Source organism: Xiphophorus maculatus, chromosome 1 (genome assembly GCF_002775205.1).
Source record: "Xiphophorus maculatus strain JP 163 A chromosome 1, X_maculatus-5.0-male, whole genome shotgun sequence".
Lineage (NCBI taxonomy): Eukaryota > Metazoa > Chordata > Actinopteri > Cyprinodontiformes > Poeciliidae > Xiphophorus > Xiphophorus maculatus.
The window spans coordinates 28075862-28103350 of record NC_036443.1 but is presented as its reverse complement, the minus strand read 5'-3'; the positions used below and the strand labels follow the sequence as shown (position 1 = coordinate 28103350).

General features: G+C 39.2%; 2 protein-coding genes across 2 annotated transcripts in view; both read right to left on the bottom strand.

Moving 5' to 3' along the window:
* Positions 1-17199, bottom strand: part of atp9a (ATPase phospholipid transporting 9A (putative)) — a 39495-nt gene extending 22296 nt beyond the window's left edge. Inside the window, exons 1-14 of the mRNA XM_023337480.1 lie at positions 17028-17199; positions 12418-12562; positions 10528-10641; positions 10238-10346; positions 9327-9385; positions 7937-7988; positions 6917-7011; positions 6200-6280; positions 5035-5110; positions 4575-4651; positions 4055-4215; positions 3820-3962; positions 2552-2664; positions 1419-1628 (exon numbers count right to left, since the gene is read on the bottom strand). Of these exons, the coding sequence (XP_023193248.1) occupies positions 1419-1628; positions 2552-2664; positions 3820-3962; positions 4055-4215; positions 4575-4651; positions 5035-5110; positions 6200-6280; positions 6917-7011; positions 7937-7988; positions 9327-9385; positions 10238-10346; positions 10528-10641; positions 12418-12562; positions 17028-17095 (1503 nt within the window). The 5' untranslated portion in view covers positions 17096-17199. The remainder of the gene's footprint in view (positions 1-1418; positions 1629-2551; positions 2665-3819; positions 3963-4054; positions 4216-4574; positions 4652-5034; positions 5111-6199; positions 6281-6916; positions 7012-7936; positions 7989-9326; positions 9386-10237; positions 10347-10527; positions 10642-12417; positions 12563-17027) is intronic.
* A 2534-nt stretch (positions 17200-19733) lies between these two features.
* Positions 19734-26471, bottom strand: sall4 (spalt like transcription factor 4). The gene is made up of 4 exons (XM_005798933.2): positions 26301-26471; positions 21963-24389; positions 21575-21879; positions 19734-21489 (listed from the first exon to the last, which is right to left on the bottom strand). Exons 1-4 carry the CDS (start codon positions 26365-26367, stop codon positions 21052-21054), a joined length of 3237 nt encoding a protein of 1078 aa, XP_005798990.1. The 5' UTR covers positions 26368-26471; the 3' UTR covers positions 19734-21051.
* Between the last annotated feature and the right edge of the window lie 1018 nt (positions 26472-27489).

Genomic DNA, 27489 nt, shown 5'->3' with positions numbered 1-27489 from the left:
ACATTGAAACATTTCAAGAATGTCAAGAAGTAAGTGGGAGTTATTATCTTTGGACCTAAAAAGGAATGATTCAGAGTCAACATGCGGATTCAATTATCAAAGATAGAAACTGGAGATCAGGAACAAAATCTTTGAGTAGTGATGAATCTTAGAACCACATAAAGATAATTACAAAGTCGGCCTTCTATCACCTGAAGAACATTTCCAGGATTAAAGAAGATCTAGAGAAACTCATTCATGTGTTTATCTATAGTTACATTAATTACTGCAAATCAGACAGCTACAGCTGATCCAAAACACTGCTGCAGGCCTTCTGACTATAACCAGAAAGATAAAGAGCATTAAGCAGTTCTAAGGTCCTTACACTAGCTCCCTGTAGCTCAGAGAATAGGCTTCATGTATCATCAACCTTCCAGACCACTCAGGTCTTCTGGTTCTGGTTTGCTCTGTATCCCCCAGAACCAAACAACAACATCCAGAAATCTGGAACAAACTTCCAGAAAACTGAAAAACGGTTGAAACACTGAGTTCCTTTAAATTAAGACTAAAAACCCATCTGTTTGTAACTGCCTTTGATTCATAATAACTGTTGACTGTTATGATTGATATAATTTCTTAATTTTGATCATGGCATTTGACAAAATGTAATGTTTATTGCTTGTTTCATGATTGGTTACTGTATTATTTTTTGTGGTGTAAAGCGCTTTGAACCGCCTTGTTGAAGAAATGTGCTATTCAAAAAGACTTGACTAACCTGACTAAAATAGCTGAAATCCAGAAGTACTTGAGACCCTATAAAAAAATATCAGAACTGCCTATTTTAATGGTGAAAACAACAAATATGCCTTAACATGCGCAGCGGAAACTGTCATGAACCAAAGAACTACCAAAGAAGATAGCATTCACTGTGTCCCTTATCTCCGCTCTTGGAGGTATAGCCAGTTAGCGCAGAGGAAATTGAAATTGGAAATTTGCAAACACCAGCTAATACTGTGTAAAGCAAACCTGCTTTACACAGTATTGTGCATTTCCTTCCGAATATTTTAGATATGTGTTACAAAACAATACAGAAACAAATTTTCTTCAAAATTTTTTAAATTATATTCCACTGAAAATATTCATAAATACTGAACTGCGAAGGGGGCCCACTGTAAAGTGTTCTTCATGTATTGTGCAGAATAATTAGCAAAATATTTGTGGTAAGTGAATTGTGTTTTACACATTTTGGAAAAATTGCCTTAGATCTTTGCCTCAAGTTACAGTGTGTTACATTTTTTCTTTTAGAGCTATGATTTTATAGCGCTAACAGCTTGATTTCACGGTAAAAAAATTAAAATAAAAAAAAATTCCCCCTTCTTAATGAAGAGAGGGGGCAAAAACAGAATTTTCTCAGTGCAGCAGTAGGAAGCAGACTGTACCTCGTCTGGGCTGGACGCCTGGTAGACCCTGCATGTGTCTTCGTAGTGCTGCTCTGCCTCAGCCTGGTCCGTCACACCGTTGGCTTCGTACACTGGCGTCACGTTGTGCACCAGGGCGATGGCTTTCACAGCCTCGTGAACTCTGCTGCTGATGGTCTTTCGGACCTTGGTGGCTGCAGGAGCCCTGGAGGCTGGAAGGTCATGGGTCGGCTGGGGACAAATGCAGAACGCACCGTTATTAAAATAACAAAATAAGTCTGTTGTAAAATTAAAAGCAAGGTTTCCGGCTGTTTGATTGTGAAAATAAGTTGGAGTGCCAATGGGACTGTCATAGATGGTCAACACTGTTGCATTGGAAATTATCAAAAAGTCTTTATAGAAATTTCAAGATAAGGGTATGAAGTAAACAGTTTTCATAGAAAAGGATTAGAGTTACTCAAAAAAAATAATTCTGACTCACAATTCTGACTTTAATCTCAGAATTCTGCTCTTTTTTTCCTCAGAGTTCTAACCTTTCTCAGATTTCTTAGTTTTATATCAGAATTCAGATTATTTTTCTCAGAATTCAGATTTTCTCAGAAGATTAAAGTCAGAATTTTCACTTAAGTCTTACTAGAAGTTTTAAAACAAGGGCATAAAGAAACTAGTTAAACCCTACAAAAGAGGATTTTTTTCCAGTGACCCTATACATTTTTGTATAAACCTTCTCTTGAAGATGGAGTCTTAATTTCCTGTCAAGGATTTTCTAAAAGAAGACCAAGAAGAGTAAGGATCTTTCAGTCGCTGTTTTGATAGCGATCCATAAACATAACCAGATGTGCAGAGTACATATGAATGATTTGCTTTTGCATTGTGACGCTGCTATTTTTAGAAGACTGTGCGCTCCAAGGGTTAATGATGGTGTCATTAAAGAAGTCCTGTCAGCGCTACGCTTGTGGGCTGATCCTGTTTCCTGCTTCACTAACCTCTGGTGTCAAGAGGACAAAGAGTGTCATATGAGATTAGGAAGCATTCAACCAAACAATAATCCCAAACTCAAAAGTTCCTCTCCACAATGCTCCATGTTTTTTTTTTCCTCGTCCTTTCCCAACCTGTTCGTGACTTTTTATTTTTTAGTTTCTGTGTTTTCTTACCTGTGTGTAAGCGCTGAACACATGGCTCTGTACTTCATCCATCGAGTCCATCCCATAAGCCACGGTTCCAAGATGGAGACGCCTGAACACCATTTCATTTTGGGTAAGGGTGCCTGATAAAAAGAAAAGAACAGAGTTTGTACATGTTTTCTACTTTACATTTCCAGACCAAGAATTCTACATTTCATATTTACATTTTACAAAGTATGAACCTTAAACTGGGTTATTTTTGAGTTTTTTTAATCTGGTCATTTTAAAAATTATAAGAAAACACAACACTGAAGTCGGATTCTGATTCAACAATGTGTTAAAGGACTATATCACAGCTTTTTAGAGCGCTTAATCTAATCTAGATAATTTCCGAATCAAAATATATGATGCTTGAACGTCTCAAATTCAAGCATCATATTCTTTCAAATAAACTTTGTGAGCTCTGATACCTTTCTTGTATTTGTAAAAATATAAATACTTGCTTTAATGCTTTGTCACCTGAGCAATCTAAAACTTAAAAAACAAAATTCTTTTGTCTGAAATGTTAAATTTAAACCCTAATGTGGCACAAGAAAGATAAATAATGCAACTTTTAGAAAATGGAACAGACATTGCTGTTGAAACCTAAACAATTTTCTATTCTTAACTGGTTTTTCATGCCTATCTCGACTGTGTAGGAACTCTAACAAAAAAAGCATTTCCACACCGGAAGCCAAGTCAAATTGATCCCTGGGATTTTGGCAAAAGAGCAAATACTTTTGATGGTTTTAGATTTACAAACAAGTTATCTGAAGCAGATTTTGCAGTTGACATGTGGTAACTGAAAGCCAGAAGCCCTTGACACGACACACAACCTCTGAATCCTCACGCTTACTTTAAAAGCATTTTCTGCCAGTATATCAAAAAGACTTGAGGGGCCATGCACATACATTAGCCTGACCCGTGGACCCTGCTGGCCTAATCGTGCTCTGGATGTGGAAATGGCCGATCATTTTATTGGCCATGAGGGCTGTAAATCTGACGTACAACACCTCACGCCTGAGGAAGTGCAGCGGTAAAGGCTGCTGGGCTGTAAATGTGTGTATGGATGAGAGACTTTGGGGTCTTGTTTTATGGTTTAAGGTTTCAATAGGTAGCAGAAACCCCACCACAGAGCATCGCCCCCAGGGAAGGAAAACACTAAACTCATTTACCATAAGCTCCCATTCTACAGCTCGACTTGTTGGCCCCAGTAAATCTTTTGCTGAGAGAACAAAGAGTATGCAGTGCAGTGGAACCTGTTTTGTCAGTAAGCAGGTAGGAGATGCGTCCGAGCTGCTCCGGTATGGTGCTGGCCCTCACCACCGTCCCTGGGATCTTGGAGTCTTTCTTGATCATCCAGCTGAAAACCATCTTTCCCATGTCCAGGTTAACGCGCAAACTGTATTAAATAAAAAAGAAAAAAGGGATGATAAGCTTATTATAAAACAACTAAATTACCCAAAGAATATTTCAGATAATATTATTTTGGACCTGATGGGTACAATGTGGGAGAAGAGGAGTAAGAAGCGGAAGATCTGGAGGTACCAACGGCCAGCGAAGTGCTGAAGGGCCACCATGACCAGTGACACAACGACCAGTGCCCCAAACAAGATCTTGGTCAAACAGTTCACCTCCAGGTCAAACAAACCCACCTGACAGGAGAAAAAGAAACAAACCTTAAAGATCATAAAAAAATGTTGTGCATCTGCAAAGCAGTGTTTTGCAAAGGTATGCATAATCCTGAAATTCTGTTACTGTTTTGACACATTACAACCACAAACTTTATTTTACTTCATAGATTAAAGCAAGTTTAGCATTGTTGTGAAGTGAAAGAGGCATGATAAGTTTTAAGACTGTTTGTGGTTGCAATGTGAGGACAAGCTCAAGGGGTGTGAATACTTCTGCAAAACCCTAAATGAAGTTCTAAGTAAGTCCTAATTGACAGTCAGAATATCAGTAAGATTTATAAGTTGTTCTCAAGTCATACTCCACTTAGGGCACCCTACTGTACCTTGTGTCGCGGGTTGGAGGTGTTCATGACGCTCCGCAGCTCCTTGCCTGTGTAAATCACAACCCCCACCACCGTGCCTGGGGTGAGGGGAGACAAAAAGGCCAAAAAGTGCCTCAGGTCAGTAGACTAAAGCTCCAGCGTCAACCATAATATGTCAGAAAGATGTTTTCCAGACCCATAATCCTGACATGAATAGACTTTTCTAAAATGAAGAAAGTCAGATTTCCAATTGCTTAATGGGTAACACATGTTAAAGCGGGTTAAGGAGGATTTACTCTCCTGCAGGAGAGAAAAAAAACACTTTTATTTAACAATTCTACTTAAGTTTCACTGAGCAATTTATAAATGAACAAAGCTGTCTCACTAATTTTTCACAAAATATCAGATCAACGGTCCCAGAAGTAGCAAGTTAATTTCCTGAAAAACAGTTTTATTGGTGTAATATGAGTCAGACATTTACCAGAAGCAACAACTGTGCTGGCCCACAGGGTGTTCTCAATGCTGAGGCTTTCGTTAACTGGGGGGTCGCCATCTTCCTGGAAAAGTTCAGCAAAAAATGGTGAGGGAACACTCAAGTCATTCTAAAATAGAAAACACAGAGCTTAAAAAACATCTTCAGTAATGCTCTTTTTTACTCTAATTTATGGCTCACAAAAAATAACAAAAATAGATAACAAATGGAATTAAAATAACAAATAAAATCCTATTCTACTTTTATAATCCAACTAAACTGTAACAAAGTTTTACTAAGATTTTTTTAAAACCCCAGACTCAACTCAATGCCCATATATTCCTCTCTGAAAGTGTGTATTGACTGCTGCAGCTCCCTGTGTTTTTGTGTCATGTGACCAGACAGAAGCAGATATTTTTAAGTTTTATGAAGTAGGACAATACCTTTATCTTTAAGTGTTGTCTGCACAAAATTAACTCCAACCAAATATATTTTGAGTAGAACTATTAATAACTCGTATCAAAACAAAGCATAACAAGCTAGAATTAGCATAACACTTCAGCAGGCTGCTCAGGATAAAAAACATTATCAGTAGGAGCAAGATGTGAGTTTACCAGTACTGAGATCACGTCTGCTGACCTGCTAATGAACTAATATTGGAGCAGATTTTTCATTTAGCACTGTAGAGTTTTTGCTAACTTTGAAAATGTTAAGTGCACTTCACTAAATTAATTTTAAAGCATTAATTTACAACGTCTGATCTGTTAAAAAAAAATCACTTCCTAAAGCTCGAACTCTAAAGGTAAGATGTGCAGTAATAAATTTAATCCTAATGAGTCTGATACACTCTGTTGTAACACATATTGTGTCATTGACACAATGCTGGATATCAACATGGTTGAATTTACGCTTTAGCATTAGATTCTGCTAAATACAGTGTTTGTACAAAAATTTTACATTAGCGGAACTAATGTTTGTGATTAGTGCTTTAAAGTTAGTTTAGCTAACAGTGCCCACCACTGGAGTTTACTAAAGGATGGAACTATGTCTGTCAAGTTACAAAATGTTTATTGATCCATTTGGTGAAAAGAGGTAAAATTAAAATTGTTAGAGTGACTAATATAATCGCAATCAAGTAAACAAACACACAGCAGGTCATTAAGAACAGACTTACCCTGGTGAAAGTTCCAATAAAGTTATGAATATCAATGTTTGGTTCTTCTGCATATACATATGATCTGATCTGAAGAAGGTCCTGCGAGGAAACAAAGAAGGCTTAACATCTGAAGACAGATTGTTGTGTGTCTGATTTTCAATTTTACACGCCTCCAAAACTTGCTTAATGACATGCAGACAAAAAAAATAGCAAAATGTCCACCGTATCTTTCTAAACACTATGTACTGACTTGATCAAACAACAAAATGTCTTCAATTTCCAGCAACGCTAATTAGCCTTTTACAATATGATCAGAAGTGATCATTATCACCTTCAAGATATCATGATGTGAGTAAGCACCATCAGGCCACAGCTGCCAGTTATATCTAAATGAAAATGTCTATAAAATCATCTGATTCTAGAATTACCTGCAACCCACCAAAACCAAGCTTGCCTTGACTATTTTCAGAATTGAAAAATCTTGAGTCAAACACTGAAAACCTTCCTGTAAGTAAAGGCCTGAGGTGAGTCCGGTCTTTTAGTTATGGAGTCCTTTGAAGTGCCAGCCACCCTACTCTTTACCCAAATGACCACTCTTGTCGTAATGACAGACCCGCTGCTGCACTGAGAAAACAATCTGGATTCACAATCAGTCCTGTGTTCATCAGCTAGGAATGGACGAGACTAAACAAAGCCATAATCCTCGACTTTTTCTCCAGTGTTCTTCTCACTCACTGCGGCAGTTGGCAGCCTCTGCGTGCAGGCCACTGGGAGGCGCAGTTTCCAGTCTGTCTCTCCATCCAGCTGGTCAGTTCGCAGGAAGCAGGATCCTGGAAGAGATGCAACATTAAACAAACTCACCTCTAGAGGGCGACCATACATAGACATTTAGTTAAAGCACAAACCTCCCTGGCCTCACTTTACAAGAAAAACTACTCAAAAACCCCACACTGACCAAATCTCATATTGATTATTAACTTTTAAGATGCAAAATTATAAATAATATAACTCTTGCACCAGTTAAGTGTGACAGCTGCCCATTATTGCTGGCAGGGAAAGGAAAGGCATCCAGAGCCCATCCCCCTCCTCCAGCATGCATGCGTCATCCTGCCCAAAACTCTCAATCATGGCTGAGGCCCTTCATAATTGACCTAATGGCCTCCACATGGAAGAGAGATAACCAGCAACTATTTCCAGTAAAACAAAGTTTGTTTTTTCCTGGAACAGGAAGATGCAACAACAGACATGAAGTCCTTCAAACAGAGCCACAGTTAGCTTCATCAGAAGAAAAAGAATACAGATTGTGTGCCGCAAGAGTTTGTTTTTTTTTTAAATAAAGAATGCATTGTCCTTCAGTACATTTGTCATCACTGACAGAGCTTGTTCTTATCCATATTTGATTATTCAGATGAGCCGGTGAGGCATCCTCCTCGCCTGTCTCTTGTTGTCTTTTTGCATTTCATCTTGTGCATCCCTTGATTTTCCTTTTCATTATCTCCTCATTTGAAAGACAAAAATTAAGTGGGGCAAGACATTGCAGATGGTACATGGTTTTGTCTACGTGGCCCATTACTTTATCAACCTACTAAAAAATCCAGTAAGAATTTAGCTCCATCTTTAGGCTTCTTGTCATGCCTCCAGGTTAATCCTGGCACCTCTGTGCCTTTTTTTTTTTTTAAAACACATCATTTCCCAGACCAGATAGCTAAATCAGGGTGTTGTGGCTATCTGGGAGAATGACCAGCAGATGTTTACCATTTCTCTCAGAAGTCCTCAGAAAGATCATGTCAGCGGGGACACGTTGGTTCTAGAAAGAAAGGCAGAAAGAAAAACAAGAATTCAATATCACTTCATGACTGTTTACTTTTCCTTCTCCATCCCTCCACTTCTCCCTATAACTAAAGACACACAAGACTTTAAGCTCTGCATGTGCCACATTAGCAACAGACAGTCATTTGTAAGTCTTCCAGAAAAATCACCCTTCACTCAGCCTTTTACACCACACGCAATAGGTTCATCTGGACTGCTTTGTTAAACAATTCAGGACTTGGATTACAATTTTAAATGCTACATATGCCAAAAAAAAACAAACTACAAAATGTTTCATTATTCAATGTCAGACTTCTTAAGTCCATTATGATTAAAATTTAAAACCCTAAATTAATTAATTCTTGGTTGATCTTTGCTTCACAATCTTCTAAAGGTTGTCACTGTTGCTGGTACAACTTTTTCCTTCCACTTACCTTTACATCATAAAGCTTGGATACAACACTCTTCAGCAATAACCACTTTCTGGAGGGGATCTCTCTGCTGGACAACTGTCAAAGCAGTCATATCTATAGCTGGGTTTCCATTATAAATGTGCACAAAGCTTTGTCAATATTACACTTGTGTCAAAAAAAACACAATTTCACAATAGAGGTGTTTCCATTAAATAAGAAACTTCAACTACTTCCTGTTGTCTTTTTCTTTATGGTTTGCGCCAGTCGCAACATCAGGTTGTTGATCATGTGACTCAAGTGATGAAAAAAAGAGCGTTTCCATTAGAGTTTTGCAAAATACGTTTTTTCAAAATTGCCGTGTTTCCATTGAGCAAATTTATTTTCAAAATGTTAGTACTCGGATGTCTGAGGATGAATTCCTTTCATCAACGCTTATTAATTTACTTTAATCTCAAGGTTTGCAGTTTTGTCACCATATTTACTTCCAAATCATAGGTGATGTTTCTCAATCTACAAATTGAAATAACTGAATTAAAAGACTTGGAATGGAAGCTAGTTGAGAGAACCCTTTTCTTATACTTCGGCAAAAAGAAAAGAAATCATAAATTATATCCGAAATTAAAAAAAACTAAGAAATTTACATCAATCTAACTAAATTGAATTTGTACTCGAACCTCATTAGAGCCATTTTAGGTTCACATCTCTTGTGTAAGTATTAAGATTTGACAGGCTGGGGCTCAGAATTGATCACAAGATTACAAAATCTTTACTAACTCCTTCCCCTTCAGTCGCCAGTGGGGCGCAGATGATTAACAACCCGGCTCGTTATTGGCCGTCACATAAACGGTGACTCAACGGTCCTGAAGGGCCCCAACTATTCACAGATGTTCATCAAAACCTTCAACAAACAATCTCCAACAAACCTTCTCCACGATTATGAGGTCACCCACTTGAATGCCACTGCTTTTAACCTTCACTGTGCCTGAAAAGCAGAACAAAAGTAAAAGGAGGAAGTTTGTTATATATAGCAACACTTTGACAGTCTGCAGATTGGTTTTACTTTATCAAGTATCATTCAGACATGAAAGTATCCTCTGGGTGAACTGGTGTCCTGCATGCCAAAGCAGCTCTCCATGCAGATTTGAAAGAATGTTGTGTGGGGGGGGTTGAGCCTTTTTCTCTCATTCCACTTGGAATGAACAGGCAAAATTGTTTGGAGGAGATCACTGACCCTTGAACCGTGCTGTGACCTCTTGGCTTTGCATATGTAAGACATTAAAGTGCATTAATATTGTTATGCATTTGGGCTCACAGGACTTCACATGAGTGCTTTGAACATTAGAAACAACAAAAAGAAAACTGATAAAAAAAACCACTTCAATAAAATTTCACTTCTTTATATTTCTGGCATCTATTCATGTTCCTAAACTTTGGATTTAACGAAACTTGGAAAAACAATGTTTCTTCCTGTGTTAACAAAGTACTGACACCATAAAATTTCTATAAAACCACAAATTATGCGCAGGGGTTGCCATCATGGAGGCAACCAGTCATTGTGTTTATGGCTAAAACAAGCTGCCACATCAAAGGGGCAAAGTGATGGAAACCACAAGAGGTCCCCTGCTTTTTATTGCTGCTACCACTTTATTCCAAGGCCCCTTATGTACACTTTTAAATCTCTGCTTTGAATTACCCACCATTTCCCCTAGCCCCAATAAGTTTTAATAGGATCAACCTCCTACAGTTAGTGGAAGGCACTGATCCAGGGGAACAAATAACAGACAGATATCAGCACAGACAAACATAAGCTAAGCTGTTTAGGCTTCCTTCTCACCTCTTTTAGAAAGCTTGCTGTAAACTTGAGAGTTTACTTCTTTGTCTCGAAGGTAGCACCTTATCTCTTCAATTGCCTCCCTCGTGATGGTGATAAACAAAACAAGACCCTGGACAGGAGAGGGAAATGTCACAATTAGAGGGAGAATAAACATTTTTTTTAAATTCAATGAAGAGCAGAGCAGCTTAAACAATATAAATTAACCAGAAAAATGTAGCAGACACAAATAATGTGTGAGGAAATGAAGTGGAGGGACTACAATGATTAACATTTGTTGGAATGCAACATACCAAAGGGACCCAGTAGGTGTGGAGGGCACCTAGGCGTAACTCCTCAACAAATTGAGAGCAGGCCAGTAGCAAAAAGTACAAGTTAAAGAAGTACTTAAACTGATTAAACAGCACCTGAGGACACAGAGCAGAGAGGAGGAACCGTGTGAAACACTTAACATCTACTAAATCACAGTCGCTTCTTTTGTCACTGCAGACGCTTGAAGTTTTTCACAAGAATCTTAAAAATCTCAGCTTCAGAATCATAGTGAGAAATTCAACTTAGTTGAATATTTACTTGCATACTTGAAACATTACAAATTACAAACATTACTAGTCAAATTCTACGCCAAGACATTCTCTTATTAAAATGTGACTTTTATTCCTTTCTTTTTAACCCTCCACAGCATGTTTTACAATCAGGCTTTTCCTGCCGATGCCAATTTAATTTGAGCTCTGACTTGTAGCAGAGAAAAGGCATGCTGTGGGTTCTTTGATAGAGGTAGTAGCTTTGAACACAACAGAAGATGTTGTGTGTCAACACTGTGCCAATAAAACAGAAGTATAATGGCAGCACAAACAGCATGAATAGCCAATAAATCACTTTTATGTATTTGTAAGAAGGTTTTTTTTTCTTGTCTGGATCCCTAAGTGAACTGAATTAGTTGAATATGACTTTACATCCAGACATAATAGCAGAAATCAAAACAACAATATTAGTAACTTAGTAGCAATATGTATCTAAATGTGTTTAATTTTCCTCGTTTTTCACAGATTTTGAACCAGATTGTGCTCTTTGTGGGTTGATAAGCATGTAGCAATCTGGAAATATCTGCTTTTCATCCCCCAGTGTGTGATCCTAAATTTAACACACAGACTCCAGCTTTGCCCACTTTCATTACCACCTCTGTGCAAGATTACAACTAGGAGAAAACTTGTGCCTTCATGCTGCTGCTTCATGGCATTTCCAGAGATGTTGCCTGGTGGAGCCGGCAGCGCAGCAACCAATCTGCAGAAGCATAAAGCTTGCCATATTTTCCGGAGGAAACAACATCTTGACACGAGCCAGAGTAAACAAAAAAGCATCCTGATTTGCAATGCAAAAACTTCTTGCTCTTGTCTTTTGCTTCCCAAACAAATCTGAGCTACTTTCAATTTCAGTCGGCATTAACACACACAAAAAAAATATCTTAAGACAACTTGATGCCCAGAAAGCAAATGAGAATATGCAAATCAGGAAAGGAAAATGCCATAATCCAAAACACAGCTCATAGACTTAGACATAGGAGTCCAAGTCCACATGTCCAAATATGGTTAATGCAAACTAATAGGCCTCTCTATCAATGCCAGGTGTTTGTTAAAGGAGGATTTATTGAGCTTTCCTCTGAGAAAAGTACATGCAACACAAAACCTGTACTCGGTTTATTATTTAAATGGCAATTAATTAAAAACAGAACAAGAGAATAAAGGTTTAGTGCAGTCTTAATGAAAAATTCTTATTTTAGGTTTCATCTATCTGAACTGGAGCGTAAGTTTAGCCACGACTACAGAGTTAACTAGCAGCTGTACTAGGCGACATAAACATGTATTCTTTGCAGCATTACTAAAACATTTACAGGTCCTAAAAAGGTTCAAGAGTTATCTTCAAAGGTATTTAAAAATCCTGAAACACTGAAAATACAAAATAATCATACATCTGCTGCTCTGAGGTGACCAAAGTGAGCCTATGAGTGACTGAAATGTCCAGCAAAATCTCCAAGAAAAGCTAAAAAAAAGATGGAGCACATTTAAGGACTACAAATTCTTTTAAAACATGTCCAACAAGTTGACAGTGAACTCATGTCTGCCTGAAGAAGGTGGGCGAGTTTAAACAGAGAAAAGGTGAAGAGGCGACCTTTGACTGACACTAACCCCAGGAAGGAAGGTGAAGAAGTTGTACTTCTGGTTGTTAATGACATTCTTCGGGTACCGCTGTTCCCTCTTCTCTGGGTGGCCGAGCCACACGGTGCGGGGACGGAAGTCCCCCATGCCACAGCAACTTGACCATGGGCAGCATCTGAAAGCAACAAGCGAGGGAGGAAAAATCATGATGCATTTAAAAAAAAACAATCGTCCACACTCATCACATTCTCTCCCTGAAAAAATAAGAAAAATACGATCTTTGATTTCAGGAAATTTACTCAGTGGAGGAAAAAATTCAGAAGAGAAACAATCATTGCCTGCTGTTCATAAAACCCTCGTCAGCAAATAGGACAGCTCTTGGCCTTTTCCTATAACATTTCACAAGGTCACAGCATAAAGAAAGGGATCTTTGATCATTCCACTTTCCACAATCTCCTTAGAATGTCCGGAGTCCTGCATTATTCTAATCAATTCAAAAATAATTCAAAAGGCAACTACTGATGGTTGTGGTCAAGAAGGATTTCCTGTAAAAGTCTTACAGCGAGTCTAGAGAAACCTCTGATTGAAGACACTGTTGTTGTTTAACAGTCTGATGAAGATGATGTTCATGGTTGTTCATGTTCCTTTTCATTTCATGAAGAATCCTTCTTCACCTCTAATAATATTACCTCTTATGCTAACTTAACTTAAAGGTTTGCTTTTGAATTTAGATATGTACACTGAGATGGCTATGAAGATGATTGATTAAGAGAATTTATTTTATTTTTTTCACATGTTCCTCCCTTGTTTCACGTGAGACCTAACTGAAGTGTTTGTTGCAGAAAAGCTCATCTCATCTGACCAAACACACGGTTCATGTTAAAGTCTCAGCAGCGTTTAGTCAACTCTACCTATTTACTTTGGTGACGGTAGGACAGAAAAGGTGTTGTCCTGTCCTGACTCAAAGAACCAGCTGTTATGTAAATAGTATCTAAAGGTTCCTTTGAAGACTGTGTTAAAGCGACTGAAAAGAGGAAACAAAATTTCAGTACAGCCACATTTTGTAATTATCTGAGAAATGTTAACACCCATCCCATTAAACTGATGAGTTCAGGCTGATATGACTGAATTATGACACTGAAAGATTCAACCATGTCAAAACGCTCCTTGTTCTGGTTCCATAAAACTCTACTCAAGAGATGATTATAAATGAAAAGTAGGATTTTCTTACAACCGCCGTTTATGGGGTAAGTTTTTACTGCTTGTAATTTGTTTTGACCCTTGAAAAAACAGCGGTTTTGTTAATAATAGCCCAACAAAATAACTCTGGTTCCAGGAAAAGGGTCCTGCAGTTGAAACACACCTATAAGCCCTTGTCCGGTCCTTGCGGTCAATATTTAGGAAAAACAAGCTTCTGTGCCACATCATATTTCTTCCCCAGGGGAAACAGAAAACCAGGGGTTACTTCTCAGAAGTTTCTGAATGTTTCCCTGGGAGATTTGGTTAACTAATACAAAATTAATTTATTTTTAGGCTTTTTCTGAGCTATACTACCGGAACAAACTTGGAAGTGTTCACATCATCATTTACAATTCAGAGAAACTCTCACCATAAATGCTCCACTGTTTGTAATGTGTACCTTATTCCACCCGGACACATGGAGAAGGAGCAGCGCTGAACTGAGCTAAGAGCCATGTAAATAAATATTAACCTTATCTCAGAAGTAAGGTCATTTCAAACACTATAAAGACAAAGATTATGACCCAAGCTTGCATGTCTTACTAGAAGTAACACATCTTGTGAGATATCAGACTATAAAATATGAATGACTGTGATGCACTGCGATGTAGTTCTTAATCTTAAAGTACTGTCAAATTTTCTACCCTAATGTTTAGCAAATATAGGCTATGTGACTAGGCGTGAACCAATTTATGTACCAACCAATTTATCAGAGCCGATTTCCTTTATTTCTTATCTGCCTTGCCAAAGGTCTAAAAATCAATCATTGTCCTCTTTGGCTCTGCGGTGAGAGAAGTTTGACTGACAGACCTGCTCTCCAGGTCATGTCTGCACGTTTTCAGTTAACAATGGTCACTCCACTGTTGTCAATTCAGTGACTTTCTTGCTATATTTAGCAACATTTCAGACAAGAAAAAAACATGGCATCAGTCAAAATCTGAATCTGCAGGTCAGGCTTTTTAAAGATCCGTAATAGGCGATCAGTCAGAAAACTGCAATTAATGTTAGTGACTTATGCAATGCTAACATTCCAAAAGGAGAAACAGAACAAGTTGAGAATCACATCTAAAGAGGTTAAAGATTCTCGTGAAATGCTTCTTTTCCAGGAAATCATTGAAATCCTTGCCTAACTAACCTAAAGTATGTCTTTTTCTCTTGAAGAAGTCTAGGTTTCGTCCTGTTAAAAGGGAATCTTTCCTCTCCACTGTCGCTACATGCATGCTCAGTATGAGGGATTGCAGCCAATGACAAAACACAATTGTCCCGTCGCTACAAATTCATCCAGGAGTGGATTCATGCGATCTGATGGGTTTCCTTAGAAAATGTTTAGACCAGTCAAAATAAACTGAAATTAAATGCATCGTTTAATAACATTTATTTTTGTAAAGTCCCTCGAAAACTGAATTGAACTGTATAATAACCTACAATGCTGTATTGCCTCACCAACATTTTTGATAATAGTTACTCCATGTTTGTCAATGTGTCATAACAAACAATGCCCTAAACTCCCTGAAACTGAATTTACAGATAACAGTGTATAATAAATAAACATATACACAGAAAAACAAATAATTTAAAGCTTCATTTGAATGACAGTCAGTATTTAAGTGGAGAACTGGCTTCTTTATTGTGTACTTATCACCATGCAAGGACACATTTTATCATATCAACAAAATTCTGCTGTTAAAGATAAACTCACAATCAGTTAGCAGGAGGACTCACTGGCTAAACTCTTAACTGTCCCCTTCAAAACACTTACATGTCCATGAGGACCATGTGTGTCATTATGACAGATAAGAGGTTAAAACAATAGCTTTACCAGGTGTAATGTGTAGTTTTTACAGATGTTACTGCAGATAGAGACAGATGGGCAGTTTCAAAATGGAGTCAACACGTTTGTCGAGCAGAGCAGCTCTGACTGCATTGTTTAGAATATGCTCAGGACTGTAGCCAGCACATGAATGAGGACAAATCACACATTACGGGACAAACGGCACTGGTAGTGAAAAATAAACTGTAAGAGAGAGTTGAAATGCTGATTTTTGGCAGTCATCAAACTGTTAGGCAAGAACAGAGTCTTTTATTAGAGGTTTACTTAGAATGGCTGTGAGACTGACTGTTACAGGAAGTCCTTTCTGTCCACCACAACTCATCATCTACAACTGTTTGAAGAAACCTCAATAAAATGAGTTACAATATTTAATTTTGTATTTTTTAACTGAATTAAATAATCTTTATGTTTTAGATGACAGACACATCATATAGTGACTTCTACTAATTCACAGTCTTCAGATTTATGTCTATATTCTGTTGGGGTTCATATTATTTTACCATTTGTGTTTTTAAAGTTTTTCATGGTACGTGTCATGCATTTATGAATTATGCACATAGGGGTGGCCAAGGCAAAAATCATAGTTTAAGGTTGTTTCTATGCTGAATGTCAACATCAAGAAATCAGGAAAGCCAAAAGCAGATATTCCATATATCAAACATGAAGTAAGGGCCTATCATTTAAGGTTAAAATGATAGGCCCTATCATTCAGTCAAAAAGGACTGAATTTATTGAGTATTATTAGATTTGTCTCCTTTAAGAAATAGAAAATGTCAAGAAAGCTGAAAAATAAGAAACTCGCCATACATGTTTACAAATGGAAAATGATCAAATGCTTTTTTATGTTCAAAGCACCTCATTTCAGCTTTGTAAATAAAAGCTGATTGTGAAAAATATCAGCCTGACATATTAACACACCACTGTAAACCTCCCTGACATTGTTTGTGTGGGTAGCTAACCTGATGCACCAGGCTGAACAAGCCTTTTCATTTACTGATTTAATGCAAAGTCTTTGTTTTTTCAGATTAATTCACAGATATACATCACCATGACAGCCTCATCAGTCTGTGGGAAGCAAGTCAGCACTGCCTCCTGCTTCTCCATCATCAGTAATGGGGCCTGCCCTTTTCAGATGAGCTACAACAATGAATAATCTGAGAAAGAATAGCTCTGATGAATTGTGAACTGACGACTATTTTTTAACGAATTATTGCTGCTTTTTGTTCTTCAGCAAGTCTGAAGTGATGTTAGCGGAGCAAATATTGACATGGGCGTCAAATGCACTTGCTACAAGCGCTGCACCCCGGAACAAGGATGTCTCTCATGGAGCTTAGCTAACGCTAGCTGTTAAAGTGCAACAATGAATAGCCGCATGTTAAATGTAAGCATGAATGACTCTTTTAGCCATTTTAAACCACTAAACACAAAATAAACTAGCATTGACTCAGATAGGTCTCGGACACAATGTCGACGCGGAGGTGTAAACAATTTACGGTATAACAGCAGAACCAGATAAGTAAAAAAAAAGACAACATAACATTAACATTACGGCGCTGTCCAACGCCCTTACCCATTCCTGTTTTTACTGTCGTGTCTCTTCTGTCGCCGCACCGGTTGAAGGGGGATACTGTCGGTCATTCCTGCGGCTCCCCGGTAGCGGGTAGGCGCTGGAAGAAGTCAACCTGGTTGTAGCGGTTCTAGCCTGGGCGGAGGCAGCTAGCTGTCACTCAGGACAGCGCGGAGGGTGGCGGTGCTGGGGATGGAGACGGCCCGGATGTTTGGGGACAAACAACCGGGCGGACAGAGGACGTAACTATATTTATAATGCTCTTTTAACATGATTAGCTTTTGAAAAAAGAACAAAAACAAACTAGTAACTTATACTGGTTAATATTTTTCGTGTTGTTTTTCATTTTTGTAAAAAAAAAATAAAGACTACATCACTTTGGACACATCTTCTCTGTGAAACAAGGTAGTGGCAGCATCAATGGTGACCGGTCACTGATGCTTTTAAGCCTTTATTTCTGTTAATTATGATTTTTTGATTACTGTAATGAAAGTATGGCATTTTAGAGTTGAATATTACGTCCTACCTATAAAAAAAAGCATAAAATATGCTTAAATGTGGCCTTAATGTAAGAATAATATCTGCTTAAAAGTTGCTATTTTCAAAAGGTACTTTTAATCTGACAAACAAACCTCACTGGAACACATATTCTAATTTATTGAAAAAGACTGTAAAGGCAGAGCTACAATTAAATGGTTTAGGGGACGGTTATTAAATTCCTACCTGGGCCAGGATGGCCGCAGACGTTAATTCATTCAATAAAATAAATAAATGCCTAAGATTGCAAGACAAAATGTAATTGAAAGAAAGTCATAAAAAGTCTAGGTGACAATTTGCAGTGTAAAAATAGGTTTCAGAATCAAACTTTTTGCCAAACAAACTTTTTTAACACTGTTGTCTCCCAAAGGTGAATAGTTGTGGCAACATCATGCTACAATGATGCTTTTCTTGAGACAGAAAAAAGATGGTCAGAATTAATAAGGTTATTAAAATGTGAAATAGTGACCCTTGAAAGAAAACCTGTTACAGGCTAAAAAAAAAAAAAAGAAAAGAAAACAAGACACCAGACTGTGGTCAGTGTTCACCTTCCAGTGATATGAAAACCCTAAAGACAGAGTCTGAGGTATCATGAAAGGATTTAGTTCAAAGTGTACACTAAATTCAAATAATGCTTTGGGATTTCTGTGCACAAATTCTTTCTGAATGTGTGCACAGAAATTCTGAGCTTAAGATGTCATGCAGAGAAGAATGGGCAACATTCCCTGTTTGTGTGTAAAAGTAATAGGCTGTAATGCAGCTGTAAAAGTTAAATTCTTCTGACTCAGAGACCTTCAACTATGGATAATTTTCATTCTACTTCATAATTGTACACTGCTTTGTGTTAGTCCAACACATAAAATTACGTTTGTGGGTGTAACATGACAAAATGTGAACAAAGTTAAAGGATGAATATTCTGTAATTGAAAATTCCTAAAATATGTCAGTGAAAAGTTACTATGGCAAAGTTTCAATATTCAGTGACCACAAGGCTTCCCATAGCTCACCTGGCTCTGTGACCTGAAGGTGGCTGGGTGTGTTGAACGCTCTCAGCATTAATTATAAATCCACAAAGCAACAGGTGCAAACATTTATTAATGTAAATCAAACACTGAGTGATTGTACACTTTTGTTGCAAAATGCACCATTTGTATAATGAGTAATGCCTACAATAATTAAATTTGCATGCCACCACTTTGACCTCAGTGTTGAAACATTTGCAGAGGTGAACTAGTCTTTGTTATCATGATTTAAGAAGCCACCACTATGGAAATCAGCTTTGGCTTTCATGATTCCATTCTGTATAGTGTTTCAACTATGCATGACACCTGGTCATTCTTCATCTTATGTGTAGTTTTCTTTGCACATCATGGTTGATTTTTATTTTCTTTTAAACAAGGCTTTGCAACCTATATTGGCCATGTCAAAAACAGCAATCCATCTCTCAAAAAACAAAAAATACAGTAAACAGAAAATTTCTACAGCTCTCAACATCTGAACTGATTTGGTGTTTGTACAGACTACATCATTTCTAAAGTCTCTCTTCCTGTAGGCGCTCTCCACAAGAATTGTGTGGTTCCTTTAAGGTCAATTATGCAAATGATTGCCTCATTTAAAACTGCAGAGGAAGTGGCCAATGTACAGTTGACACAAAATGGACTGCATGCTTCGGTTGTGGATGCAAATGGGTTTTCGTTGAGAATGCAAAATGCCACTGGATTAATGATGGTGGGAAATGAGAATTAGGAGAAATAATTTCACTATAGAGTCCGCTGAAGGTGAATTGATGTAAATTAGGGATTTATGTGAATGATGGGCATTGTTGGAGTCAAAAATTAACCTGAAGCTCAGCTGAGTTCTTGTGCTTGCATGGCAAACTAGAAAAGTAACTACCACCCAGGTAGCCAACCAGGTTGGTTAGTTTTGGAAAAAAAGATAACAGGAAAAGTGTCAAAAAAAGTCACCCTGATTTTATTCTTCAAAAATCAGAAAACATTTAGACCAAAGAAACTGAAAGAAAAACACACATTTACACTGTAAACAGGACTAAATTGGCTCCACGTTGCTTGAACTGTGGAAGCAACTTGAGAACAGGTTTGACTTGGTTTACTTAAAGAAAGGCACAACTTGGCAAATGCATATCGATAAAGGAATGACCAGCAGGAGCCTACAAAGTACTCGGACCAGGCTGAGTTGTGTAAAGTGTCCAGTGATACATTCATTACTGTTCAACTCAGCAGGGTGAGAGTGAAGATTTCCATAGCATACACAGGAAGAAAATATACAGAACGTTGCATTGAGTGTGAGGGGCACTGAGGGACAACTAATATCGAAATGAGGTAGAAACTTACCCCTAAACTCAAGCATTTCGTATCATAAATAAATAAATTCTGCTACAAACTGATAAGACCAAGGAAGAAAAAAAGAAATCTTGACCGTTAGTTTGGATCATTGCGGAAATAAAGGTAAACAAAAATGACAATTTGTCACCTCTTCATTCAATTACAAGCGCAGTGAAATGTAAAAGCAGAACCTGAAATAAAGTGCAGGCATGACAACACTATGCGTAAGACGGCCTTCTGAGCTCAGCCTACTAAATGTGCCAATGTAACTTTCAGAGCCGAGTATGTGGGTGAAAACCAACTTGAGTAAACTATGAAAATATTATGAAATGTATGCCACACTACACAGGGAAACACCATTTCTTTCAGTCTAAGAGTATTTGTAACAATCCAACAGTGCCTTAAAATGCCGGTTTAGTTCAGATCAGGCACTTGGATATATGAATCAACATCGGTATCTTGGCACCAATACAATAAAAATGCATTTATAATCCACAATTTGAAACTGTAGAACTTTGACTTTTTTTATATGAAAGCCAATCTGATCAAAGGCCCTTCACAATGAGAAAAAGTTAATGACAATTATCACTAGAAAAATGTACAATGTCATAAAACCTATGGCACACAACAGAAGGGAAAGTAGTCCTAAATGATACATATAGTTAGCCATAATATTAATTCTAAACACTGAGACCATGCCCTGCCCGGTCAGACTGGGGTCCTTAATATTCATGTCCTTTAACTTTTCCTACAAAAGTCATAATCCTTCAAGAGGTTCTCAAGGAGACAGTCTGAGTTAAAGCAAGTTTCAAGTAAGTCATACATTCAAACATCTGGATAGACAGCAAAACAAATAAAAGTCACATGAGAAAATACCCGCATATGTGTTCATATAAAATAAAATAATCCTACAGTAGTAATAAATCAAGTTAAGCTTAACACTCGAGAATCATTGAGATCAGGAGTGGAGAGAATGTCTAAATTAAATGTAAAACAAAATAATCTCTCGGCCAATCCAGATGGAATTCTTCAAGGTTTTTTTTCTTCTGAACATTGATTGTACCTTATTCAAATATAAAGGGACACATTTGCAAATTGAAGAGGGGTGGGAAGGAATTACCTGCCGATTTAAAAAAAAAAAAAGAAATCTAATTAACTGCAATTTTGCCCTCCTCCATGAAATGTGGAAACTGTGACTTTGGCACACTTTCTGAACTGTTCTTTTCTATTTCAGCCATTGCACCGGGCAAGCCAGAGTGAGATCCATCCATCTTCAAGAGGCCTCCGGTAGAGCCAATCAGTGGCCCCCCGGCAGGGCTCCCAGGCAGCGGGATGCCGCCTCCTTGAATGACTGAAATTTCATTGGTCTTCATGGTCAAGCCACCAGTGAAGGCAGCAGCAGCGTACTGGTTCCAGATAGTCGGGTCAAAGCTCATCTGTGGCGCACCCAGCTCTTTGGGTGCCTGTAACATTTCTGGGAGAATCTTAGCCTCAGCACCCATTGCCATTATTGCCATGGGATTGTCCAGGGAAAGACGCTGGCCACGGCGAGATGAATTGTTCCACATGTGGGTGCCAATATGTACCTTTAAAAAGAGAATAAATTACCTAGTCAAAAGCCGATACCCAAAATTGACCTCAGCAATTCCCAAAAACCCTCTGAAGACTTACTTTCAGGTTTCCCTTTGTGGTGAAAGCCCTACCGCAGATATTGCAAGCAAATGGTTTCTCCCCTGTATGCGTGCGCTCATGGATCTGCAAAGCACTGGCCGATGAGAAGTTCTTGCCACAGGCATTACATATATGCTGTTTGGTGGATCGCCGAGGTGCCGTGGAGATAGAGGAGGGTACAGCTGTTCCCTGAGGCATTTGGGAGCTGAATAATCCATGAGGGCCCAGAGAACTTTCGGGTGGAATCTTCATTTCTAGGCTGCCCAAACTTGGAGAAATCTTCATAAAAGGAAAGTTGCTGGGAGCTGTGAATGCAAAAGACAGAAAAAATTAGATCTATGCACTGTTATTTGACAGCTACCAACATTTAAACATAGTTAAAACTCACCATAGTCCCCATTTGTAAACAGGACACCGGGTTCTTCTTTAATCACTTTGGTATTAAAGCTGCTAGAAGCGGTGAGGTCAAGGGCTCCACTTGACTCGCCTCCATCTTGTGGTCCATCATGTTCTTGTTTGGTCAGACTGCGAGTAAATTCATCACCTGCTGACTCAGGGGACTTGCTGCTGATGTTCATTGGGGAAGAGGAGTGAAACGACACAGCTGAGTCAGATATGGCTGGGCTTCGGCCGTTCTGATACTCCTGCTCTTTCTGAATTGGCGGAGAGCCTTTCGGTGTTCCCTCGCTTTCTGAAGCGGTGCTGCTCTGCCGTTTCAGGACGAGGGCAGAGGTGAGATTCTTCAGAACATCTAGGCTGGAGAACGGTAAAGGGGCTGCAAGCTTTTGCGAATGTTCTTCAGTGGCAGATGGGAGAGAGTTTAAGGAATCAGTCAGCTTCTGGGAGTGAAGCTCTGGTTCATGACCTTCCATGGTTCCTTCAACACCACTGTTGTCCACAGACTTCTCTTCTGGTAGGGATGGCTCCATTGCTTCTGTTGCTTCATACTGGCTTTCTGGCATGGGAGTGTTGGGGATCTGCCCGCCCATGTGCATACGAATGTGCTGCTGCAGAACTACAGCATTTGTGAACTTTTTCTGGCAGATGGGACACGAGTGTTGAACTTTGAGTGGAGTGTTGGCTCTATGCACTCCATAGTGAGCCTTGAGGTTACCCTTTGTTGAGAACGCACGGCCACAGATCTTGCACTTGTATGGCCTTTCACCAGTGTGTGTGCGGTAATGCATTTTGAGAGAGCTCTGACAACTGAGCACCCTGTGGCAGATCACACACTCATTGGGATCGTTGGTCCTCTTTTCCAACCCATCCACCATTTGCTGAAGTTTTGCTGTTCCGGAGCTTGGTTCTCCTGGAAGGGCACCACCATTCATGTGATGGAATGCACCAAGCATTTCTTTAGCCTCCTTGTGATTTGGATCAAGTCCCGGGTCTCGTCCAAACACTGTGGAAATGGATGGGGAACTATCACTCGTCGATGGGGAGGGCTTTTGAGAGAACGGGTCCCGCCCAAAGCCATCAAACATGGGTTTGAATCCTGGTATTGACTGTGGATTGAACCCAGCAGCTGGATGACTTATGACAGGTTTAGTTTCGGTCAGATTTGACTCATCGATGGGCACAGACATACCAAAAGGAATACCACTGCTGGTGGGGATACTGTCGAGATGCTCTGGTACAGGATGGGGATTCATACTGATGTTAGGATATTTATCTTTATGTCTCTGGAAATGCACTTTGAGGTTTCCTTTGGTTGTAAAGCGGTTTCCACAGATGTTACACTTGAAAGGCCTCTCTCCAGTGTGAGAACGGAGGTGAATCTGGAGGGCACTGTCGTTGCCAAAGGTTTTTCCACAGTATTTACACTTGTGCTTGAACAATAATTCCCCATTCTTTGATTCTGTTGGGAGGGTTAGCATCTTTGCTTTCAGCTTTTTAGAAGGGTCAATCCCTGGTTGGATACCATTAAAGTTGCTAGGAAAACTCATGACACCTGAAGACTGAGGCAGCAGTGGTTGTAAACGGCTCCCCAGATCCGGAACACCCTTCAAAATGTCCGTTTTAGAGGCCGACTGTCCCAAACCTGCACTCAGAGAGTTGGGAATTCCAGTGGGAAGAGGTAGTTTACCTTGCTTTACTGACTCCATGGAAAGGCTCTGACTGCCAGTCCTTTTGCCTATCAGAGCTGCTGCTGCAGACAGCTGTTGAGACAAGTGTGCACCCAGAGCTTTGAGGGGATCCATTGCTGCACCCACTGATGGCTGCAGACCCTGTGGGGTCATCATGGCAACCTGGATTCTAATCTGTTCAGTGAGCTGGATTTGCTGTAACTGCTGTTGCTGAAGGCACACTAGCTGCTCCAAGATGATGGGGATAGCTTGAAAGACATCCTGTGGCAAGGCTTGGGGTGCATTTGAAGAATGCTGGGAGACAGCCACTTTAGTATCAGGCAAGGTTTGAAGAGTGACATTTGAATTCTGGATTTTAGGTGAAGGCTGGAACGCTCTCTCAGGACTATTAGACAGCTCTTCTTGATCCTGCTGTGCAGAGTCCTCTGCATTCACGCTCGACTCTTCCTCCGCCTGTTCAAGTTGGTCTGCATTGGAATGATTGCTTGACTGACCATCATCATGGTCACTGTTCAGGCCTTCAGGAGACCCTTGTGAATATTCCTCAGTGTAATCTCCCTCTTTCATGATGACAACGTGCTGACTTTTAGTGCAATTTTTTTCATGCTCGAGAAACTCTGCTTCATCAAAGTATTCTGCACAACACTTTTTGCAGACTTTGATTCCTTCCATCCTTAGCCTTTTTACATCGTTTTCTGCATCTTCAGCTTGATCATCTCGAGGAATACCTTTAAGTAGAAAACATGAGATTTACATGAATGCACCTTATATAGCCTTGTTTGATATCTAAACAAATTTTCATTTTAAAAAATGGGCAATAATTACAGAAAACAAAAAAAAATCTCAAAATTGAAGTTAAAATGTTATAGCATCACAGCAGTTAAAGCATATTTGCCAAGTGTCCACAGGGCCAGCAGAGGGCAATCATCCACCTTTGATAAAACAAAGCCTAAAAGACAAAGAAGCAGGAGGTTGTTCTCACTTAGATCCCTTCCCCACTTTTTAAATTAAAATTACCTAAAGCATGAAAAAAAAAATGTTTGGGCTCACTTCTAATGCCAAAAAATAAAACCACTTATTTTGTGTTCTACAAAATATAAGTATCCAACAATGCAAGTATGTATTTACAACCTCATTAACTACTTCTTTACACACAAGGGATTGTTTCTTAAAGTGTGCATTTTAATTTATCTGTTGACTAAGAGGCCATTTCACAACTGGGTGCATTGTTAAATGCAAATGCTCCCAAAGAAAGAAGGCAAACCACCTGTTTGAATTTGCCCACTGAAACTTTTGGCCTTGTTAATTGCTCACCAGGAGGCACTGAAGCGGTGTCACAAAAAGAAAAAAAGAAAAAAAAACCAAACTGGTCCATGAGGGAGTAGAGAGTGTGGTTTCCCACATTATACAGTTAGACCGCTCTTAACTTAAGCGGCGAAAACACCTGCGAATTGACAGTATGTACAAGCGTGTGTGGCAATCTTTGAATGAAACGAATATTTATCTATTATAAGCCACATTTACGAGAAAGAAGCAGCAGTTCAGCAGTTGACGGCGCATGACCTGCATCTGATCACCTTTACTGGGATCTGACACGAGGTCAGACTCGAAATGAATGGGAACCAACGCACAAATCTTCCTGTATCGCGACATTATGTTGCAACAAACCTCATCTTATCCATCTTATCTTAACTTCAGTTTCACAAATCTGAATAAAGGCAAGTGTGATTGCAACGGCGATTGCTTATGGCAACACCGAAGGGAAAAAAAAAAAACGCACCCCCACCCAGTCTCCACAAAAAGGCGACTGCTGCTCCATCCCCCACCTCTCCGCATATGTACTAAAGGAAACAGTCATGCATTAAACTGGGGGATTTATTGCCGATAGGTCAGCTTACACCAGAGTCACATTTCATACAGTTTTTGGATACCTTTGTCTGAAATATGGGCATGAAACATATTTGGAAACAAGTAAAATTCAATAATAATTGTGTAAAATGCATGGCTACAGCTGAATAATAAGCTTACAAAACCACAACCGTGGGCAACTGTTAAAAGCAACGAGGAAGGGCGAAACTGCGCAGTAACCCCCTTAAAAAAGAAAATGACAGATTTTAGATTACTAAAACTGCAAATATTCTTTTAAAAAGTCCGAATTTGCAACCTAACTGAATGAATAAAGAAACATAAAACGAACGAAAAATAAGAGGATTAATATTTCACAAGCACACTAATCTGACCCAAATTAATGTTACAATTTTAACTTAAATGAGAGGCGGTTGCACTGAGCTACACAAAAAGTTACAAGCAAGCGACTTAAGTTGGCCGCTTAAAAGAGTAAAAACTTACAATGTTGCATTTTGAAGTCGCGAGACACCTGTGTGCGTTCAAAATTATTTTCCAACGAGACTCTTCCCACGACCGCGGCTAAGTTTAGACCAAGTCAAAGGACCAGCAACAGGTCACAGTGCGACAGGACAACGGTTTTTCCCCTTTCTTTCTTTTTTTTTTTTTTTTTAAAAAGAAACAAATCCAACTCTTTGAGCTTGGAAAGAAAAAAAAAGACAGTGGAACTCGTTCATAAAAGGAGCGAGTTTGGTGCCCCAGTTTCCTCCGCTTATCTCGCGTGTAAAACTCACCAGTTCCCACCGAGCCGGGCTCGTCAGAGTTGATGTGCTGCGGCTTGGCTTGCTTGCGCCTCGACATGGTGCCACCATCAGGAGCAAAGAGTCGCAGACAATTTTCCTCCGCTTCTTCTACAAATTCTTCGCCTTGGAAAAATTAACCCCCCTCCAGTAGAAATGCGCATGTCAACGTGATTATTATTATCAATAATGCATTGCGATTTATCGCAGGCCCCCGACAGCTGATTGGCTCCAGTCCAAGCGCTCACACATTATTCAAATCCGCTCCCTATTGATGAGCGGAGCTGTGTGGCCGAAGGGGGCGTGGGGAGGCACGCTAGTGGCCGGGCGGAGGGATGGAGGCAGGGTTAATAATATCCAACTTCTCGCCCTTGTTTTTCCTCCTTCATGAAATATGTAGGCTACTGTAACACAGGCCAGCCGAGTCTCTTCATTTTAAATGGTGTTCAACTTACAGCACTTAAAAGTGGACATTACTCCTTCCCCTAACGCAACTAAAATGATCACCCAATTTGTGGGGGCTCGCGGGGTTTGACCGCTGCTCCTCGTGTTAAAGGCTTTAACACGAAGAGCAGTTTCTCACTGAAACGTGACACAACAGTTGCATCATGAAGTCCTCATGCTAAACTCAGCTAATGATGGAAATGCACAATATATAATATGGTATGTGTATTAAATAAAATATGAAAAGATTGCTCAAATGCATCAGTGTGACAAAAAACGTCTCCTACCGATGCAAAGATATACAGAGGATGAATCTTTTTATTTATTGCATTAACACATGAAAGTTTAATTTACTGGGATTTTGTTTGATAGACTAACACAGTTATATCTGCCAAAATCTAAAAACTGTGCTGCTAATTAGTATTGAGGGAATTTACTCAGAATTGAAATCCATGGCTCTCAGAAGTCACTAAATTAGTATTAAAAGTCCACCTGTTAGTAAAAATTCAGCAGTTCTATGAAGTAATAATACAAAGAACACACAATTTAAAACCTACCGATGTATGACCAAGGTGGCATGATAATACTGAAGTAAAACATGCTAGAGTACAAAACACTTGAGATAGAGGTGAAGGTTCACCATATAGCAGGACAATGACCCAGAACATTCATCCAGAGCTAAAATAAAATAGTCTAGATCAAAGTGTGTATTGATTTCTAAGAATCATCAGTTAAAGTC

Coding starts and splice junctions, on each gene's coding strand:
- sall4 (XM_005798933.2), bottom strand. CDS start 26,367: ATGTCGAGGCGCAAGCAAGCCAAGCCGCAGCACATCAACTCTGACGAG. Junction 24,390..26,300: donor GCCCGGCTCGGTGGGAACTG/GTGAGTTTTACA, acceptor TTCTACTTAAAG/GTATTCCTCGAGATGATCAA. Junction 21,880..21,962: donor GTTTACAAATGGGGACTATG/GTGAGTTTTAAC, acceptor TTGCATTCACAG/CTCCCAGCAACTTTCCTTTT.